Genomic DNA, 17,563 nt, shown 5'->3' on the forward strand with positions numbered 1-17,563 from the left:
TGATTGAATTAAAGGGAAAATTATCTGGGTTGGTTGGTGATAATAGTTAGCTAAACTTATCAGATAGATTGAAATCATTCAAATGTTGCACAATTTACATCTATCCTAGAAATCAGAAGCGATTATGCCTTGAAAAGTTTGCATTGAAAGGAAAATTATGCTGCTCTCTCTCCACATAAACACCTTTATTTTTGCTGGAATCGACAGGGACCAAATAACACCTTCTTTGAATGATTTAGGAAATTTATTCTGTGAAGCCACCTGATATCCACTCTTGACCAAACACTATCCTCACTTGTCAAATTGCCAGAAGCGTTTATTGTCCTGAGCCGTTTGCGAAAGCATAATGCTCAGAATTTGTTCTGCTTCCCCTTCAAAGAAATGTTGATTAACTAGGTCTTGCCTTCCATGATCAGCATCTTCACCTTAGCTTCTCTTTGGAGCAAATAGTTTTTGTATTTCAGAATCTTTACCCCACACCCTACTCTCCATCCCACACCTTTGTTTAGCACCTCTTTACTCGACAACAAGGCTTCTCCAAATAAGAGAGGGATTGTACCTAATTTTGCTTCCATGAAAACCCATTTTCTTGCTAAATTTTGGCTACTATTGAAATTGGATCCTGCAATATTCGCCAACCTTGTTTAGCTAGCAAGTCTTGATCAACACCTTTTCGTGTTGTTTCTTTTTTTTTCTTTTTTTCCTCCGACAGAAAACAAATTGTTGTGCCATCCTTTAATCTTCTTCAGCACTCTTAGTTCTACCTCATTGAACAAGCCTTTTTATTTTTTAGTTTCCCCACCATTGATGGTAATCTCAAGGGTTAGGAAGAATAATGAATACTTTATAAATGGTGGAGAAGATAAGACAGGATAAGCTACAAAAAAGGAGAGACAACGCCTAAGGAAGAACCTCAAAACACTGTTTTCAAGGATCGTCCAATCTCTAATCAGTGTTGTTGTTGTTATGGCGACTGTGACGGTTATAGAAGTAATTTTTATTAAAATACGTTTGTATTAGTTTCATTTAATATCTTGATTTTCTTTTTTTAATTAAAAAGTTTTTGATAGCTATGAGGGTTATGCCACTTGATGTTTTGAGGAAAAAAATGGCAGGAGATTATAAACAACATAAAAATTAAAATTTATACGACAAAATCTATCATAAATCTTATGGCTAATCAAATGAAAATGAGTTGTATGTGACTAGGCTAAAATTGCGAAGCGGCCTTTACATTCATCAATGATAGTGCCAAAATTCAAAATTTACCGGCAAACAGTCATTCTCAATACATTTTGCAACCATATATACACACTCCAAAATCTAAGAATATAGAAGTTTGAAATCACAGTTTTATTTTCTTTAAGGGAAAAATAAAAGAGTTAATGAAAATACACGAACATTTTTCACCTACCCTCTCCAACGAGGTCATGTAGAAGGGGTTTACCATTTCTTGATAAATGCTCAGCTTCGGCCACTATACTTGTGCTCGATGATGAAGTGTAATGGCTGGTATCAGTCCCTTTAGTAGCTTCATCAGTCCTTACAAAGCTTGTAATGTCATCAAATTTCCAATCTGTCAAGTACCCCGGCTTTGCAGTTACCGTGCTTACTTCCATATCTCCACATAGCATAGCAACCACACGGGACATCGATGGCCGTAATGATGGCAATGTCTGAGTACACAAAAGAGCCACTCCTATCAGACGTTTTACCTCTTCCTCGTTAAATTCTATTAGCTTTGGGTCCGCCAATTCTATTTCTTGGTTGTTCTCGTGTAGGTGCCAAGCCTAGGAAGAAAGAAAAAATGATAGAAACTTTAGTGGGTATCATATGTAGCAACGGTTGGTTCACAGATTAGGTGTAGAAATTCTTATTTCTCATACCCATTCAAGAAGATAAAGCTTCTCTTCGTCCAAGCTTGGATCAGAGTTTGGCCTCCCACTAACAGTCTCGAGAGCGAGAACTCCGAAGGCAAACACATCAGTCTTCTCTGTAAGGTGTCCACGCATGGCATACTCCGGTGCAAGATACCCACTGTACCAAAAGAGGAAATGTCTCAAACGAATGTAAAGATAACGAACTTACGAATTTAGGAACAAAAGTAGAAATGGGAAACTTGGCGGATTCTTACATTGTACCGGCAACACGGGTGCTTATGTGAGTCTTCTTATCATCGTATAGTTTTGCCAATCCAAAATCTGATATTTTGGGGACGAGATCAGCATCAAGTAGAACGTTACTAGCCTTGACATCTCTGTGTATGATTCGAACCCTTGACTCCTCATGGAGATAAGCTAGACCTCTTGCAACCCCTGAGCAAATTTCATAGCGGGTTGCCCAATCAAGATTCAAACTCCGTTGTCCTAATTCACAAAAACCATGTTAAGTGTCTAACTCTTTTCGATATCCCTAATGAGAAACAGAGGATCACTGCATAAATGCCTATATAATACCAAATAATGCTTGATCGAGACTCTTGTTTTCCAAGTACTCATAAACAAGGAGTCGTTCTGCTCCTTCAATGCAGCATCCGTGCAATTTCACAAGGTTGCGATGCTGCACAGCTGATATAGTAGCAATTTCAGCAACAAACTGGCTCTTCCCCTGGCGGGACGCCACAGACAATTGTTTCACAGCTATTGCCCTTCCATCACCAAGCTTTCCCTATTAAGCGTAAAGGTTGAAATCAAACTTGTTAGCTAATCACAACATGAGGCATCAGGGATGTAACAGAAGCTAAGATGGGATGTATGGAGTTGTTGATCACATTATGTAAGGCTGAGGAGGAGGCGCTGCCGTTTAACAAATTAATGTAATGGAATATAATGATACTTACCTTATAAACCGGTCCAAAACCTCCCTCTCCAAGCTTATTTGAAGGACTAAAGTTTTCTGTAGCGGTCTTTAGTTCAGCATAACTGAAAGTGTAAGGTCTAGCATCCATCCCTAGGAGCTCTGCAAATTCAACAACAAAAATAGCTAACAGTCATACACTTGCATGTCTAATCAAAATCTTTAGTAGATAAATTGTAAGGTTGTAGATGTTTTACCTTCATCATCATCGTGCTGTGGCCTTTTTCTTCTTCGAACAATGCAGAAAATTGCAAGAACTGATAGAAAGGTTGCAACCCCAACACCAACAACAATCCCAACAATAAGACCTGTTCTATTATTATCCTTTTCTTTCGGAGGTCTCACGGTAGGTGTGAAATCTGTATCAAAGCTCAGTAATCATAACTCTAAACAATAATGCAAAGAGTGTTAAAGAAAATAAGGGTAATTAAAATTAGTATTACCTGGGGTCACCCTGATGGCGGAAATAGAAGGTCCATACGTACCTTGAGCTGGAACACAACAGGTCCCTTTCCCAGCCCAAAACAAGTGGATTTCCAAGTAGTTTTCTGAAACCCGAGTCTTAATTTCTCTCTGAATAGCTCTTTTAGAGACTCCACCTGCTTCCCTTTTTATGTCGAAATCCTTTAAAACACGATTGCCCTGGAAGAAACAGACACAACAAGATAAACAAAATGCGGCTTGAGAAATTATCATGACGGCGTATGAAAGATTTGATGACATTATCCCAACTTCAGCATTGAGAATGAAGAGAAGCTAATAAATGATTCCCAAAGCAGTATTAAAATACAATACAAACCTGGATATAAACATCAAAAACACGCCTGCCAAGACTCTCCCATCTGTTAGTATCTAAAATAGCCATTTCTGCGAACTGGAGGAGCACGGTGTAGTTTCCATTTTCAAGGCCTAAACCATAGTACCTTAGGGATGAAGCAGAGAGTCTCGCCGTCTGGAAAAGCTCTGAGTCCAGAGTATTAGTGAACTGAGACAAAGAAGAACTTTTGTACTGGGGATTATTGCTCCCAGTAAATAATCCAACGTTACTAACTCCCCAGTTGTCTGAGTCAGTCACATAATACGTTGCTGGACCGAGAGTCTCATTATCCCTCTCGTACACAACACCATTAGAAGACCTAATTTGACGACCGCCAGACTTGATAGCAAAGTCAGCATCTGCATACAATTATAGCCACGTATCAAAGTAAGTTCAGAACACGTATGCATCATGGTAAAATAGAGCCTTCCCTTAGACATTGATCACTAATAATGCATTCAACTCTTAAAACAAAGGTATGGGGAAGTTGTACTTACAGATCGCATAGCCTCGGTTGCATGGAAAGTTCCGTTGGAGACAAATCAGGCCTCGAGGCAAAACACTGAGGGAAGTAAAAGAAGATGAATTTACTTTAGTTCCGGAGCTTTGGAATTGTGACAAATACCAAGAAGTGGGAACTAATGTATTAGAATATAACATAGAAACAAGATAAACTCACCTGTTGTCAGAACTTCTTATTGTTAAATTATTGGCAACTAGGTTACTGCATATTGCACCAATAAATTCCGATTGTTAGTTTCATCATAATTGAATGTAAATAGAATGCAATAATCCATTGTTAGAAATGAAAGTTCTGAATGATTGTTCGAGAAGTTACTCGAGAGCTAGTAGAAAAGATTATTTTGAGAAGTAAATAAACGTATTGAAACTTTTAAATAGAAAAGAATGATTTGTGATATATAACAGTACATAAACTAAAATTTCAAGACTCACATCTGCAGATTTTGTTGGCCATTGATCCAGGAAGGAAGGTTGCCTTGCAAATTGTTGTATGACACATCTCTGCAAGAATAAGGGGATGAGAATGTTAGTTACACAATCAGCATTTGGTACCATCCAGCTGATGCATTAAGTTCAGAATATTATATCTACTGTGCGCTGTAATGTTTGATGCAAATTTACAATTAGTACTTACATATTCAAAAGTAATGGACTTTTTCGTGCAGGCAGGGTACCATTTAACTTATTATTTCCAAGAAACCTGTGTACAAGAAAGCAGTGTTACCTAATTTAGAAAAAAAACAGAATGCATATCAGAAGGTAAAAGACACAAAACAAGCGGAGACTGAACATTACAGGTGAGTCAGCGAACTCAAATTGAATAGCGAGTCAGGAATGCTGCCGCCCAGATTATTGAAACTCAAATCCCTGAAGAAAAAAAGGTTACAATTACACGGTTATAAGATGCACAAAACTAGAGCGGGCACTTTCTATCCTATATCTGCTAGCCCGACCATTAACGGAATAACTTACAGATGCTGCAAGCTTCGGTATTCTCCAATATTGGATGGAATCGAATCAGAAATGTTGTTGTTCCTCAACTCTCTGCAGTACACACAACCGAGATTCCAGGTTAATGCAAGAAGGAAAAGAAAATCGAAAAAGGACAAGTGTGTATGAGGTATAACTAGATGTCATATTAGAATTTGTAAAAGTGCTGCCTTACAAGATACTCAGAGACTTCATATCCCTTATAAATGCTAGCTTCGAGCTTCCATTGGATAAGTCACTTATTCTCCTGCATTTATCATGATACGTTGGCTTTAATTAGTGCAAAACATAAACAACAGCAACAGCAATGAGAGGATGCAGCAACTCACAGCTCTGTCAGAGAAGTTAGATTGGAAAAGGATGATGGTATTGGACCGTTGAAAGAGTTTCCCTGAAACCTCCTGCAATAATAAATAACGAAGAAAACTTAAACCTTTCATAATTTACGGATCATTAATGAAAAAGAAAACAAAGGAAAAATTCAATAATTTGTTCCTCACAAGGCAGTGAGCTTCGACCAATTCCCTATAAAATCAGGTATCCTTCCTGTGAGTCGTGTGTCCGAAGCCCACCTGAGAACAACAAAAGTATTAGTTAAAGAAGATTTAATCCAATCTATATTATAAAATTCTATCTTGTGGATTTACATCAGTCAAAATGCTCTTACCATTTAGTCAGGCTCTGTAGATTGGCAAAGCTCGAAGGAATCTCGCCACTAACTCCAGCACTATCAATGTATCTGTCAAGATAAAGAATCGACATCTAAATGGGCGTCCAGGGTGATGAATGCTAAATATACATGCAGATTTTTTTTGGGCAAAAATTAAACACAAAGTTTATGAGGACTTACAATTCCTGTAATTTCGATAGGCTTCCAAGCTCAGAAGGCAGAGGACCAGAAAAATTGTTTGTGCCGATACCACTACAATTAAAAAGCAAAACGAAGTGATCAACGATAGCCCCATAAGGATTTAATTCTTCCGCCATTTAAAATTACATATGCTTTAAGGAGGATAAAGATTTGAACTTACAGAATTAGTAACTCGGTAAGCTGTCCGAGTTCTTTTGGAAGCTCCCCTGATAAAGCATTAATGGCAAGGTTCCTGATCATCATCAGAACAAAATGATCAGAGGAAAAAAAAAAGATTATCTAACACATTTGTCATTTCCAATGAGTTTTTAAATCAAACACTGGATCAGCCTACAGGTATTGCATGGCAGTGAGATTGCCGACGGATGGGGACAGCGGACCTGTTAAGTAATTCTGGCCCAGGTTCCTGTTACAAGGTGGAAAATTGTCAAATTATTCAAGGACAGCCATGCAAATCAATATTACTCTCGAATTTGCATTTTAAAATACATGAACGTCTGCACTTAAGGAATATATATATATATATATATATATATATATATATATATATATAAACATACAGATTGAAGAGGGAAGTCAGATTCCATAGTTCATCTGGTATCACACCAACCACATTCAGCGCATAAACTTTCCTGTACACGAAAGTTGCAAAAAGAAAGGAAAAAAAATTAATAATAATGATAATCAGCAAGTATGAAAAGAAAGATATACCGATATGATCAAACAATTCTTGCAAGTGTATTCCCATAAAATAAAATAAAAAACTTACAACTGGGTAATGTGGCACACGGTGCCATTTTGGGAAGAGCAGTCACATTTGATGAAGGGATTGTAATCGGTGTTATCGAAGACAATGGAATCATCGAGGGCAGCTCCAGTGCAAGGATCCCCGCTTCTGTTCCATTGACCTTGCCGTGCCGAGATTCTCCATTGTTGAAATATTGAATTCAACGCCCTCACTGTCATCAAGTTTCAAAAGTTGCATGCAAGTTGCTCTAAGTTTCAAAGTTCTTCTATGGCCAAAACAAAATTAAATAAAATACTTTCCACTCTACTGCAATTGGCGACGGCCGTTCTTTGCTTAATTTTGAAAGCACAACAACTGGTTAGGCATTTCATAAACGCAAACTATTATTCTGCAACTAATGCTTCTCAAACACCCGCACCAACTTTTGGTTCTAATCATGTTAGTAAGTTTTCATGACAAAAACACTGGAAATAATGAATTTTTTTATAAGCTAAGGTTTGGTAAAACAAGAAACAAAAATGGAGCATAAAAAGGTAATATATTCATAATTTAACAACCAAACAAAGTTTAAGAAATTAAAAGCTCCTGAGCCCGTCATAACTTAAAAAAAGAGCAGCAAGCATATATATATACACACACACACACACACCTTCATTAGGATCTGTGGTAGCTTGAGTTCGGTTCTGAGCTTGACATAAACAAAAATGGACAAATAGGCAAACAAAACACAGAGCGAAACCGGAAACTGGTGGCAGTGATCTTCTCAACATGTTGAATTGAGATCCAACTCTAGCTCTCTTACTATGAAGCCTGAGATGTATTGTTGCTTTGTTCGTATGGTGAGATATGTATTAATGGGTTGAATCCGAGTAGATGCGCAACATGTTAATCTAATGGTTAAAATACAAGACAATGAAAAGTATTGGATTCAGGTAGAGACGCACATAACAACTTTGACATTTGGAGTATGCGTTCTTTAATGGTGACTATATATATGGAATTTATTATTATTATTACAACAAATTTATAATATCTATCTTTCATAACATTACATACGTCGAGGCTGATCGTGATCGGTCAACAGCCACCATCCATGTTGGCTGCTACTTACTCTCTGGCTAAGTCTTGCTCACGTGCTCTCATAAAGAAAATGACGATACAACTAGCAACTTCACCAATCGTATAATTTTTTTTTTAAAAAAAAGACACATAATAAATTTAAAGATAAATTGCAAAATTTAACATGAATAATGTCGTCTATTAGATCATTTATTATGAAAAGTTGTCCATTAATTTTAAGAAAATGTCAATAAAATACATCTTCGGACGGATACCATATAATCTCTTGTACAAAAAAAAAGGTCAATAAACACAGGCACATATATAGATGCATATATATATATATGTGTGTGTGTGTGTGCAAATTTTTTTTTGAAAGAATATATGTGCAAATTAAATATAAAAAATTGGCTTATGCATAGGTTAAATAATAATAAAAAACCATTTATTATTATTATTATTATTATTATTATTATTAATTTATCATTATTATCTATGGTTGTTGCGTTTAAAACAATATCTGATCTTGACTGGTATCTCGGACACATCAACAATTTTGTTTGGTACACCAAAATGCGGAAACACATTAATATTTTTTATAATTCGAGGGTGGTCATATGTATATTAACGCCCGCAAGCATTTAATCATCCATTTCAATATCTCAACTCTTCTATTTTCATTTTTTTTTTCTTTTTTGTGAACTACTATTATTATCACATAGATAATTACGTGCTAAATATTTCTCGTGTATATAATGATAAAAAGAAATTGTAAAATATTGACCGGTTCATGAATTGAAAAATCCATGAAAATAAAAAGTAAACAACGTATAAAGAGAGAGTGTGAAAGTTTAGGGTTGATATATAAAACTGCTAAAGCCGCAAAACCGAAGGTCAAATTGAGGTAGAGAATTTGGAGAAGGTGGGGTTAATTGGTTCTCATCAAGTTGATGATGGTGATATTACTTAATGGCAATTAAATCATCATCGTCATCAATGAATAATTAATTAAAATACAATTTTGCTGCGCTTACATTTCAGATTAACTTCTTCCCATTACTTTTCAAAAGTCTTGGCGTTGTTTTCTGAAAGCAAATATATGTTTTATGATTGTCGGCGTTAAATTAAATGCACCATTTTCACCGACGTAATGGCATGAACGGGTCAATATTCCAATTCCTCCCCCGCCCAACAAATTTTGTCCCCATTAAACTCATCATTCTGCAACCGTAACGAATCAGGCGGTTACATACTATGTCACTTTAAAAAAAAAAAACAATTTATTTCCTGAAATTCAAAGCCTATATCATATCCATCACCTGGTTATCATCGATTCATCATCTCAACTCTCTAGGTGCCACCATTTTAAATATTCTATTTAAACTTAGTCTTTTTTTTGTATTAAATCATCTGGTATTCGAAAACCACATTAGGACCCGATTAATTCATATTTAAACCGAATATGACCCCTAGGACGGCAAAGCTCTTCCAATAAGTATTTAACGCAGCTGCACTCCCAAATTTCGAACCGAAGACCCTGATTAAGTTAGAACAGTCACATGCCAACTGATCTACGCGCTTGTTAGTCTTATTTATTTATTTATTTTTGTTATGGTTCTGACGAAAGTAATAAAATATCTTCTTGACTATTTTTTCGGAATTTGTTTTTGAAAACTTTTAAGATCATCTTGTTTGTTGTTAAAATTCAACTTATAATTAATGATAAAAGAAATTTTGGGCACTTTTTATATTTCTTTGAGCATTAAACTTGTTGAATAAAATAAAATCTCATAAAAAGTATTCACCTAAGGCTCCAAATACTCTAGATTGTCGCCTCCTCACTCCTCGCCTTTCGACATTATTATTGCGGTCGAAGTTCAGATTGCTTCATTGTGGAATTGGAATTTTCTCCTGATATGTGAATGGCTCTCTCATTCTTTTGCACAGATTTCTGTACAAATAAATAAGCGGGTCTCACGAAAAATTGAGCCAATCCAATATATTTATGCTTTACCAAGTCCATCATAGGCCTATGCAAACCTGAAGTAGCTTCACCCAAACTTATTGGGTTTAGAGATTGGGTTTGGTCAACAATTACTAACGACACCCTTTTTGACACACGCACGCATACACACAATCTAAAAGCCTTGTGGGTGCCTTCAGCAATATATTCTAGTGCCCTTTGTGGGCCTCTTTACAGTTCTACAAAGAATTTTTTAAAGAAAATTTCATGCCATTAATTATTGGGCTTCGTGGTACTAACTGAATCTACATATTCTAGGTTTCCTTTTTTGTGTTTTTCCCTGCTTGTTTAACTTGTTTGCTAAGTTGTAATTCCTAACCTACCAAGACAATCTCTGGATTAAACATCCATAATTTAAGTAAATAAATTGCTAAAAAATGAATTTTTGTCTCTTTAGTTTAAGCAACTCACTTTTTTTTTAAAAGATTTTTATTTTTATTATAATTTGTTTTTTTTTTAAAAAAAGCTTTAAGAAGGATTGAAAGTTGCTTAAATTGCTAGATTTCCTTCTTTTCTTTTAATCACAAAAAAGAAAAAGAAAAAAGAAAAAGAGAGTGATTGAAAGTTGTTTTCTAGAACAACTTCCCCAAGGCTTTCTTAGAGGCAACTTTCTTTATTTTTTTCAATTGTCTTCGCCTAAATTGATTACAATTTTAAGTAAATTAATTGATAAATTGAAGACCAACTCTTCCTAGCTACGACATTTTCCCCTCATTTTTTCAGTCCAACATATTTAATGACTTCTAGAAGGATCTTCAACTAATTCAATCCCTTGTCGGGTATAAAAATCAACGTATAAATCAAAATGAGTCCAAAATTATACAATAAAATCATAACAAATGGGACCCTAAGAGACTCATTCTATTTGTCATCCTAGTTATAATCACTAGATTATGTCTTCATCCAACCTAATTTTTGCAAGAAAATGTCAAAATTGCAATCACGTGGACGAAGAATTCTCACATCAACTTTGCTATTTAAGTCCAAAAGAATAAAATTTCTCACCAAAATAATTTCAATAGAAATTTCCAAACCCAACTCACCTACTTATCACATTCAAAATGTATGATAAATGCAAGCCAATTTCCCCTTGAAGTTTGTCGTATTTGTAATTTGGCCTTGATTCATGAATAAATTTTTAATGTCACCTCTACACTTAAAAGTTTTTATCACTAAATAAAACAAGGGTATATGTTTCAGTTTAAAAAACATACATACGGATCAAATTGTAATTTTTTTGAACCTTAAAACGGAAAACATAAATATAATTTTCCCATGCTACACAACTCATATTCTTCTTCTTTTTCCGAATATAAAAATTAATTCGCCCTATTTCAATAATTATTTTTTAAATTCTGTATGTCTTGATGATTTTATGGATCCAACTATGGTGTAATTGTGGTGTACCACTGTTACTTTCAGCCATTGAATCCAGCTATAGTAAGAATAAATGATTGGATTCAATGACTGAATGCAATTGTAATATAATACCACAGTTGCACCATAACTAAGTCCTGATTTTATTGAATTAACAACAGATCTACAAACCATTTATGAGCAACTAATAAGAGTCTCAACGGAACCATACCCTAGAGGGGTGGGCGCCATGACCTAATTTCTGAGGGCAGACTAACTTTCTGTGCTTGTGCTGCAGCCGGCATGCATGCTTTGCATGTACGGTCGTGCTATCAACTTTTGTTGCAATGAATAAATTGAGTCAAAGCTTGGACTAATTTCTATTTATTTATTTATTTGCTTACTTGACATTGATTGGAGGATTGAAGGTTTGAACATTTTGCGATGTGTCATCAATTGTGGTGGGTGAGTCCGATTGAACATTGTTGACTAACTCCACAAAAAAAAAAAAAAAAATCTCCAATAACTATAAGTCAATAAAGAAATTAATTCAACAACCATCAAATGCAGATTTTTTTTTAAATATGTCTATAATTAAAAAGTTAAATTATAACATTAATATTAAAAATAGTTCAATCTCACAAACCATCAATTGAATTTAAGATAAGTAGAATTTTATTATTCATTGAGTTATAATCTTTAGTAGTTAAATTTTTATTTTTTACTTCATTAACATACCAATAATGATATTCATCATATGAGTGATTGAATTATCGTAAGTTACACATGTGAGAAAAGTTAATAGATTATTCTAAAGAAAAAAAGTTTAAAAAATTGTAATAAAATAACTTAATTATAACATCTAGGGTTAAAATTGCATGACCAAAAAGATCATAATATTAACATGCATCAATATAAGTAGCTAGTCTTTATTATGTCATTAATTGAGTTAAGGTTTGCAATATGTTAAGATTGATAGGGTAATTGATAATTGTTGATGCGGGATTCCGGTTCTCCTCGTTTTACGACCAGGATCTCTGCTCGATCAACGTCATCACGACCAGGGGGTCTCCTCGCAAGGCTTCTTCTCCAGAGGTTCCTGCGCACACAGACAAGTCAGAGTACGCCGGTTATTTTCCCGGCGCAAACCCTCCGACGCTCAAGTCAGATATGAAGGTTCGGGGAACGCTTGCCACAGATCTTATGGCTTTTTCGTGGTTTTCTCTTCTTTAGAATTTCTTTTCTAATCTCAAAAATGCTAACCCCTTTACCTTCGTTGGCTACCTTTTTATAGGCTTCCTCTGAATCCCAGTTTTCCGCTTTTTTTGAGACGGTATGGGACTCTGACTGCTGCGTTATGGGCAAACGTGGGATCTTGCGTGTTACGCCACGGTTCTGGGGAAAGCGTGGCTGTCGTGGTTCTGTGAGATCTTATTTCCGCTTTTTTGGGGGACAGTATGGGACTCCGACTGCTGCGTTATGCTGCGTTATGGGCAAACGTGGGATCTTGCGTGTTACGCCACGGTTCTGGGGAAAGCGTGGCTGTCGTGCCTAGATTCTCGGGTCTGGAGAGCATGTCTTGCCAACTGCCGTCGACCGGGTCTCCTCGCCTCTCGACCTCTAGCCGGAATGGCCTTATGCCTCTTACAGGAAATTTGCCTCGTGGATGACGTGCTCGTGGACGAGCAGGATATTTCTGCTCCTGTTCCCCCGCGCACCAGGCTTTTACGGAACACACCGGTTCGCAGAACTCTGCCATCAGATATCTGCTCACCATGCCTGGTCTCGTCGACGTATTTCTCCCAAACACCGGTCCCCCAGTTTCTGGTGTTGGGTAATGTAGTGGACCAGCAGTAGAAACTCGTTAGTACTCGCTCGCGTGGGATTGGAAAAGGCTGCCAAGAGTCACGTCGCATTTAATTGCGGACGAGGTGACGTGGCAGAAATCCCCCCCTCCATTTGAATTTCAAACCGACGGTTATGAGACCCTCGGGATTCGGCATTCCTATCGTTGCATCATGGCCGTCCTCGGGAAGCAACACCCTGATCTGAAGATGGATGATCTTGCAGCTGGTGTTGCTCAACATATGGACGAGGAGGCGGCCAAGGAAGATGCCGAAGGGGTAGAGCCGATCGTGATTGAGGAGGAAAGCTCTCCTCCTCGTGCAGTCCCTGCTGATGTTGGCGAGGCGAGCACCCCCCCGGACGCAACTGGTGATACCCCTCCTGCACCTGAGGAGGTCCAGCCAACCGATGCTGCTGGGCTTACTGATCCACCACCTTTTTGATATATTTCTTGTATTGTAATGAACAATGTTCATGAAGATTATCCCCTCTGTTAATTATTAACAAATTAATAAAAATGTTTTTTGATTACTTTCGTTTGAGAATCTGCTTGTCTTTGTCTAGACGAGCAGGTTCCGGCTTTGCTCATGGTTTTGCCACATGCCTTTGAAGATTCTTCAATGCCTGGGATTCGGCTCGCCTTCGCGCGGTCGAGCAGATCCTGGCACGCTTGGCATCTGTCTCGCCATAAAACAGGCTTTGAGACTTGGTGAGCCTTCGCATGCCTCAGGAATTTCTTCGAATGCTTTGGAGTCTGCTCGCCTTCTCGTGGTCGAGCAGATCCTGGCATGCTTGGCTTCTGTCTCGCCATAAAACAGGCTTTGAGACTTTGTCGAGCCTTTGCATGCCTTGGATTCTTCGAGGATTGGGATTCTGCTCGCCTTCTCGTGGCCGAGCAGATCCTGGCATGCTTGGCTTCTGTCTCGCCATAAGACAGGCTTTGAGACTTTGTTGAGCCTTTGCATGCCTTTGATTCTTCGAGGATTGGGATTCTGCTCGCCTTCTCGTGGCCGAGCAGATCCTGGCATGCTTGGCTTCTGTCTCGCCATAAGACAGGCTTTGAGAGTTGTCGAGCCTTTGCATGCTTTAGATGATTTCTTCAAAGCTTGGGATTCTGCTAGCCTTCTCGTGGCCGAGCAGATCCTGGCATGCTTGGCTTCTGTCTCGCCATAAACAGGCTTTGAGACTTTGCGAGCCTTTGCATGCCTTAGATGATTTCTTCAAAGCTTGGGATTCTACTAGCCTTCTCGCGGCCGAGCAGATCCTGGCACGCTTGGCTTCTGTCTCGCCATAAAACAGGCTTTGAGACTTGGTGAGCCTTTGCATGCCTTAGGAATTTCTTCGAATGCTTTGGAGTCTGCTCGCCTTCTCGTGGTCGAGCAGATTGTTGAGTGTTAGAAAATGCATATTTATAAAGGAGAAAACCGTCATTTTACATTTTAAGTCTTACTAACAACCCTTACTTTTATATATTTAACCTTCTTGTGATTTAATTACATGTGTTTTATTTTAATTAAGTATTTTATGTATTTTAGGGGCATTATAGTCATTTCACAATAAAGGAGAGATCAGACGACAAAACGGACATCACTTTTGAACTCAGGACGGTCGAAAACCTTAGGAGGAGCATAAAAGGAAAAATGGCACTATTCACATGTACGGTACTATTCACGTGTACGGTACTGTATACGTTACTGTTCACGACACTGTTTACATAGACGGATGATGACGTGGTATTGACCGATGATGTGGCATTGACTGATGAGGTGTCACGATCCTGTTGGACCAAAATTCTTATGTACTGTTGATGGTGACGTGGCAGCATATCAGTGGACGAAAAATCTCGCGTACGGTGCATGCATCACACAGGATTATTTTCAACCAAACCGCGTTACTGTTCATCCGGGTCAAACCGCGTTACTGTTCAAAGTCGGGTCAAACCGTGTTACTGTTCATCCGCGTGGTCAAACCGTGGACTGTTGACTGATGACGTGGCGCAATCCTGAGCGTCCAAACTGTTTTTAATCCGATGGCCATGATTTACTCCATGTATCTATAAAAAGGGGGCCTCCCCCCCCTAATTTGAGATCTCTGAATCCATTTTTGGACTCTGTTTTCTGTAATTCCCTCTCCATCTTGTATTTTCTTTGTATTTTAATAAATTCCTATTTTGCCCCTAGTTCAATTATGAGTGGCTAATTTTCTTTCAAGCTTGGGTTGAAGGTGAAGTCTCAACATGTGTCATGGGCTTAATTTGGTAAATTTATTTTCTCTTCCCCTCTAGTTTTTGTGGATGTTTTGACTTCTCGTCGACAAATAATACTAATCTTGTCTAGTACCGCCTTGGTTTCACCGGCCCTCTAGTATAAGGTTATTATTTGGCACGATAAGCCCTTAGCACCATATTGATTAGAGCGTGGTTCATGAGGTGTGGATTCCCCCCTCATGATTTAATTGGCATTAATAAGGAATATTTAGCCCATGATGCATGTTGATACGGATCCAGATACCCAAGTACGTCATTTCAATAGAATTCTCTTCAATTTATTCTCACCATTTCAATACCAATTTTAGAATTTATTCTCTCCATTTTAATTTAAGTTTTAGCATATTCCAATCATTTCCACCACAAATCCAATCACCCATTCACAAAATTAATTCTACACAATTAAAATCCACCTCCTCGTGGGATCGACACTCGTCACCATTAATCTATACTACAACAGATTCGTGCGCTTGCGAGTACATTAAAATTTGCACAACAAGTTTTTGGCGCCGTTGCCGGGGAGGTAAGTAATTTTAATTCATAGAATTAATTTTTGTGAATAATTTCTTTTATTTGTTTTCTTGTATTTTTTTTTATTATTAAAAAAAAAGTGAATCTACATTTAAAGGTTAGTATTTCTTTTCTTTTTCTCTTCTTTAAAATTTTGTAATTTAATTTTCCATTTATTTTTCTTTGTAATTTTTTTTTTGTTTATCTTATTAATTTAATTTTTAGTTAATTTCTTTCACGTATTTATTTTTGTGTATTTTTATAGAAAGGTTGTAATAGCGCAATAAGGTTAGTATCGTAATTTCTCCCTCTTCTTTATTTTTATTTGTTTTGTTCCCATCTTTATTTTTTGTTTTGTTTGCATCTTTATTTTTATTTTATTTATTTTGCATGCATGGTCGTAGGTCATTATTACCTAATCTTGAACCTATAGACCTTGAATTAGAAAAAACACTTCGCACACACAAACACGTTAAAAATAAAATGGATTTGCAACCACAAGAGAGGCCATTTAAGGACTACTTCAGTCCCTTAGCTAATTTGAGTACATCATGCATAAGATACCCAAATGTAGCTGCTAGGAGTTTCGAATTAAAACCTAGTGTGCTAAATTGTCTCCCCACATTTTATGGCCTAGAAAATGAGGATCCATATAATCATCTGAATGATTTTCATGCCATTTGTCAAACTTTTAAATATGAAAATTTTTCAGACGATGATGTCAAACTTAGACTATTCCCATTTTCTTTAAAGGACAGAGCTCGTTCATGGTTAAATACTTTACCTGCCAATAGCATTTCATCATGGGAACAAATGGTTACAAAATTTTTAAATAAATATTTCCCAGTGCATAAAACCAATGCTATTCGCAGGGAAATCTCGGAGTTTACCCAGAGAGAGGACGAGCAATTTTTCGAAACATGGGAGCGATTCAATGGGCTACTCTTGAAGTGTCCACATCATGGGTACGAGAAATGGCACCAATGCCAATACTTTTTGGAGGGATTATTGCCAAATGTGCAAGAATGGCTAATGGCGACAAGTGGAGGAGAGCTAATGTCAAAAAGTGCATCAGAGATTTGGGAATTCTTCCAGCGACAAGCGGATAATTCCCAACAACGGAGTCGATCACTCAGGAATACTAGACGAATTAAGGGAGTAAATGAGGTTCAAATTGGCGAGTCAACTTCGGGAATCAAAGAAGTCAAGGAGATGGTTGAAGGTCTTGCTCGACAAATAGCATCGTTATCGACTGCTAAATCAACAGAACCACATGACCAGGACTCATACTCAGATCAAGCCAATGCCATAGGTGTAATGAGAAAGCCATCAAATTACAACCCATACTCCAACACATATAACCCTGGATGGAGAGACCACCCCAATTTTTCATGGTCTTAAGGATTCCAACAGAATGGACCAGCAGCTCCAGCTCCACCAATGCAACAAATTCCTCAAGTTCCTCAAGCCTCTCAGCCCCCATTCAGACCATACAATCAGAACCAGAACTACTCTCAACCCAGACCATGGGAGGATGCATTCCAAAATTTCAAGAATGTTACTCACTCCACGATTGAGCAACAGAATCGCACCATTGATGGACTACGAAATGAGTTGAGAGCAGGCTTCAATTCACAAGCCCAATCAGTTTCAAGCCTCGAGAAGATGGTGGGACAACTTGCTTCTTCAGTTCAGACCTT

The 17,563-nt window shown here is 37.4% G+C and overlaps 1 protein-coding gene and 1 non-coding gene across 2 annotated transcripts; both read right to left on the reverse strand.

Annotated features, from left to right (window-relative positions):
- Positions 1-1,216: 1,216 nt before the first annotated feature.
- Positions 1,217-7,774, reverse strand: LOC18033462 (probable LRR receptor-like serine/threonine-protein kinase At1g56140). Its single transcript, XM_024189195.1, has 24 exons — positions 7,454-7,774; positions 6,826-7,015; positions 6,617-6,688; positions 6,391-6,462; positions 6,217-6,288; positions 6,036-6,107; positions 5,853-5,924; positions 5,686-5,757; positions 5,515-5,586; positions 5,361-5,432; positions 5,168-5,239; positions 4,991-5,062; positions 4,830-4,895; positions 4,628-4,696; positions 4,353-4,397; positions 4,171-4,235; positions 3,656-4,032; positions 3,300-3,498; positions 3,054-3,215; positions 2,840-2,958; positions 2,457-2,667; positions 2,135-2,366; positions 1,887-2,037; positions 1,217-1,790 (listed from the first exon to the last, which is right to left on the reverse strand). The coding sequence occupies exons 1-24, from the start codon at positions 7,572-7,574 to the stop codon at positions 1,407-1,409; spliced, it is 3,111 nt and encodes a 1,036-aa protein (XP_024044963.1). The 5' UTR covers positions 7,575-7,774; the 3' UTR covers positions 1,217-1,406.
- An 8,953-nt stretch (positions 7,775-16,727) lies between these two features.
- Positions 16,728-16,831, reverse strand: LOC112095506. Its single transcript, XR_002903879.1, has one exon. It is a non-coding gene; the product is annotated as a small nucleolar RNA R71 (small nucleolar RNA).
- Positions 16,832-17,563: the final 732 nt, after the last annotated feature.

The sequence above is a fragment of the Citrus clementina genome, unplaced genomic scaffold (assembly GCF_000493195.1).
Source record: "Citrus clementina cultivar Clemenules unplaced genomic scaffold, Citrus_clementina_v1.0 scaffold_9, whole genome shotgun sequence".
In the NCBI taxonomy this organism is placed as follows: Eukaryota; Viridiplantae; Streptophyta; class Magnoliopsida; order Sapindales; family Rutaceae; genus Citrus; species Citrus x clementina.